The sequence below is a fragment of the Triticum dicoccoides genome, chromosome 1A (genome assembly GCF_002162155.2).
Source record: "Triticum dicoccoides isolate Atlit2015 ecotype Zavitan chromosome 1A, WEW_v2.0, whole genome shotgun sequence".
NCBI lineage: Eukaryota > Viridiplantae > Streptophyta > Magnoliopsida > Poales > Poaceae > Triticum > Triticum dicoccoides.
Window position 1 is genome coordinate 199,884,981 of NC_041380.1, and position 4,842 is coordinate 199,889,822.

Below are 4,842 nucleotides of genomic sequence, written 5' to 3' on the forward strand. Positions count from 1 at the left end.
TAGTAAAATAAAATTTATTCCTTTGTTGTAGGGAAAAATTAGCTTTATGCAAAATTAAACATAGAGCCTGCACCAACCAAATATGCATATAGAGATAGATATTTACATTATTATTCTATGGTGTAAAATTTCGAATACATTCAATGTACTAACCTACACGACTGCACATCTCATGTAGCAGGAATCATACGACGAGTAAGTGATACGTTAGGGTTACGATGTCTACACTCAACTTTGTCGTTGGTTTTGTTGGGACTCCACAACTTTGTTGTTACTTCTACTATACGGACTGAGGTAATAGTATTTACGTTACTTTTTACATGTGATTGCACTCTGTTATAAATTCTTAAGTACTGTGTGTATCAGCATACCGATTCAAAGATGACACTTAAGCATAGAGACTTGATCCATTTGGGTCAGGTCGCTACAGGCTCTGAGTACAAATTGTGAAGTACGAGCTAGGCATCAGGAATTCAAGCATGGTGGCATCTCGAATTCAACTCGTCTGCCCTGTTCATCTTGCAGAGGAGGTAACAAAGACGGAGAACATTACAAGCCGACGGCCCAGTCGTGTACCAATTCACTACCTTCCACAGAGAATGGCCACTAGTTATATAACCCTCACACACACCACTCGCTTGGGTCGTATCTGGTCGACAGCACGCGGGCCCTCTTGTCAGGCAGCTGGCCATGCTCTCTAGAAGGCAGTGCAATGCTAACATTGGCTAGGCAGATTGCGTGAGATTTATGTAATGTCGTTGAACTTTTTGATTGAAATAGAAGTCCATGTTCTAGTAAAAAATATGTGTTCATGCATGCTATTTTTGCTCAACCCAGGCTACACTTCCTCCGCACCTCTCACCATTTGCAATCAAACGTATGGCTCCTACAGAACTAGGAACCCAAGAATGGGACCCCTTCTTCCACTAGGAAACTTTAGAAATCCCACCAAACTCGCTCGCTCGGTGGAGACCTGGAGTTGGCGCCGTACATAGTCGGTGACTCGCAATGGACGCGACGATCGGCGACCCGTTGTTGGCGGCGTCTGTGGAGAGGGCGTTCGAGAAGCAGCCATTGCCCGGGTTATGGGAGCAGGTGACACCGCGGGCAGTGATCGTCTCGGTGGTGCTCTCAATCGTCTTCTCCTTCGTGATCCTGAAGATCCACATGTCGACCGGCGTGGTACCTGGTATGAACATGGCAGTCAGCGTCCTCAGCTTCGCCTTACTCAAGTGGTTCATCAGCCTGGTTCGGACGTGCGGCCTCCCGACATCGCCGTTCACGCGCCAGGAGAACTTGTTGGTGCTGACCACCGTCGTTACAGTCATCAACTTGGCCATCACTGGTAAGCATATATAACTTCAATTGCTTCTTCTGTTGCTGAGATTTGATTCCCTGTCATTCTCAAGATCAGAGTGCCGGGTCATAGTTATTTCCGGTTTCTTCAAGACCCGACCAATGACTGTTGTCCTGGATGTTGTCTGTAGTTTTCTTGTGGAGTATGTCTTTTCTGATTTGAATTTGTTGTACGGGCCCGCGAGGCAAGGCACCAATGTAAAATGCTGCCATTTATTCTCTGTCCCTGTTGTTTGTCTCAACCCTGCACAATTACTTGGGAGCTCCTATGCAGCGTTGCATGCGCCCTTTCGCGGAAGGGCGCTCACGCAGCCGCGACTTGGGCCGGCCCAACGCGTGCTTGCTCGCTCAACACTATTCGCTATTGAAGAAAAAATGACATAAATATTAGGGATCGCTGGGACTAGAACTCACGATCACATTGCTGTGAGCGCACCGCACTAACCGCTAGAACGAACTAATTTTGTTGTCCACCACTACAAAACATTTGTAGTTAACCTTTTCATGTAGGAAAACGTTAACGTTCACCCAAAATAAATTATCTGAAAAAACAAAATGTAAATTACAAAACAAGTTCATCAAAATTTAATAGATGTTTAGTAAATTAAAAAAGGTTCATCGATGCTGAAAAAAGTCATCATTTTTCAAAAAAAAAAGTTCATCGAGTTCAAAAAAAAGTTCGTCAAATTCAAAAAAGTTCATCAATTTTGAGAAAAGTTCATCGTTTTTCAAAAAAAATCATTGAATTCAAAAAAGGGTTCATCAGATTCAAAAAAGTTCATCGATTTTGAAAAAAGTTCATCGAATTCAAAAAAGTTCATCAGTTTTGAAAACAGTTCATCAGATTTGACAAAAATTCATCGAATATAAAAAAATTATTGTTTTATTGAAAAAAAAGTTCATTCAATTTAGGAAAAAAAGTGCCGAACAAAATTACTCCAAAATAGAAAGAAAAACAAAAAAAGAAAAGAGAAAAAGACATAGAAGGAAATGCTGAAGAATGTGAAACTAAGCACATGTGGTAGCATCTCTCTGGTGGTTAGTGCAGCCTCCCCTCGAGCAGGTGGTCGGAGGTTCTAATCCATCGCAGCGCAGCTCAACTTTTCTTTTTAGAAAACAGAAAAATAGCAAGATGGGCCGAGCCCAAATTGAAGCGCCTTTAGGCGCTCGTTGGCCAATCGGCGCTTAAGTGCCGAACTGGAAACACCCAATAACCTCACTACATGCCATCAGAGAAAAAAAACATAATTACACAACGCGCTGAAAATGTCTCAGAACATAGACAGAATTATGGGTCATTTCTTAGATTCTCTCTATATCTAACTTCAATTTAAGCTGCAATTTTTTTAATTAATATGTAGAGGAAGTATTTAAAAACAAAATTACACTTCCAGAAAAATAAATGATCGACACTTTGGCTTTTTGAAATAAAACCCCAAAATTTTATTCAATAGAAATAATAGATACTTTATTTTAGAGAAAAGGCATACACCCAACTTTATAAATAAAGCCACCATAGAAAGTACAATAGAGCAATGCAAAACCAAACACCAATCAAATAGAGAGTGGGGGAAAGCACACAGGCCAATATAGTTCACGACACACAGGCCAGACTAGACGAGAAGAAACTAGCACACTGGCCAACAATCTACTACCAAAAGAAGATGATCTACTAAGACTAAGCTTGGCCGTCACAATTTTGTAGAGCAAGGGACACAACCGAAGCACGAACTTTCGCAATCAGCACACCCAGGGCATCATGATCCACAACTTCAATCAATAACCTCCACTGCTGCATAGACAAGCACATTTTAAACATGCAATCAACAGGTTTGTTAGGAACCACATATTCAATGGTAAACTTGTTCCTAGTCATCCATAGGGACCAACACAGACCAATAAAACCCCAAGTAGAAGAAGTGGTTGTTAATGCCCACAAGGCCAGTTGAAAGCAGGCACAACTTGAGAAACAAAGAGGGATCCCAGGACACCCCCAACCAAGATCTGATGCAACACAGGTCACCTTGGCGAAGATACAACCAAAGAAGATATGATTCGAATCATCCAGAGTAGAACAAAGCACACACTGGTTCGAGCCAGACCCATTACGTTTACAGATCTGAGCCGCCATAGGGGGAGGTCCCCTAATGGCTTGCCAGAAGAAGATTTTGATCTTAGGAGGAATCCTAGCATGCCGAATAGGCTTATACTTAGAGGTAGGATTGCCCAAAATCAGCCTGGAATACAAGGACTTGAAAGTAAATTTGCCAAAGGGGAGTTGGGCCAGGTAATAGACTCCTCTACCTTCGATATCACCGGGATGAAGGCAATAAGACACTGCTAGTAATCCTATTCTAGAGGAGAGAGAGAAATCATAAAGCCAGGTCCCAATTGTTGGCCAAGAGCTCTAAGATGGAGAATGAAACTCCCTCGATGCGGCTATATCTCCCACGTGTCGGAGCACGACTTAGAGGCATAACCGCATTGAAAGCAATGTCGCAAGTGAGGTAATCTTCACACAACCCATGTAATACATAAGGGGAAGAGATACATAGTTGGCTTACAATCGCCACTTCACACAAATACATGAATAAAGCATTACAACATCCAAATACAATCAAGGTCCGACTACGGAACCAAAATAAAAGAAGAACCCCAAAAGCGACAAGGTCCCCCGATCGACCCCAACTGGGCTCCACTACTGATCAACTAGAACGAAACAACACAAAGGACAAGATCTTCATCGAGCTCCTCCTTGAGCTTGGTTGCGTCATCTGCACGGACTCATCGGCACCTGCAAACTGGTTTTGGGAGTATCTGTGAGTCACGGGGACTCAGCAATCTTGCACCCTCGCGATCAAGACTATTTAAGCTTATGGGTAAGGTAAAGGTATGAGGTGGAGCTGCAGCAAGCAACTAGCATATATGGTGGCTAACATACGCAAATGAGAGCGAGAAGAGAAGGCAAAGCACGATCGAGAAACTATGATCAAGAAGTGATCGTAGTACAACCTACGTCAAGCATAACTCCAACACCGTGTTCACTTCCCGGACTCCACCGGAAAGAGACCATCACGGTTACACACGCGGTTGATGTATTTTAATTAAGGTCAACTTCAGGTTTTCTACAAACGGACATTAACAAATTCCCATCTGCCCATAACCGCGGGCACGACTTTCGAAAGTTCAAATCTCTGCAGGGGTGTCCCAACTTAGCCCATCACAAGCTCCCACGGTCAACGAAGGATATTCCTTCTAGCGGGAAGACCCGATCAGACTCGGAATCCCGGTTACAAGACGTCCTCGACAATGGTAAAACAAGTCCAGCAACACCGCCCGAATGTGCCGACAAATCCCAATAGGAGCTGCACATATCTCGTTCTCAGGGCACACTCAGATAGGTCAAGCTACGAGTAAAACCAGCCCTCGAGTTTCCCCGAGGTGGCCCCGCAGGCTGCCCGTTTCAGACCAACACTCAGAGGAGCA

General features: G+C 43.5%; 1 protein-coding gene across 1 annotated transcript in view; it reads left to right on the plus strand.

Moving 5' to 3' along the window:
• Positions 1-959: 959 nt before the first annotated feature.
• Positions 960-4,842, plus strand: part of LOC119277794 (probable metal-nicotianamine transporter YSL3) — a 109,954-nt gene continuing 106,071 nt past the window's right edge. The window contains exon 1 of the mRNA XM_037559147.1: positions 960-1,345. Within this exon, the coding sequence (XP_037415044.1) occupies positions 1,009-1,345 (337 nt within the window). The 5' untranslated portion in view covers positions 960-1,008. The remainder of the gene's footprint in view (positions 1,346-4,842) is intronic.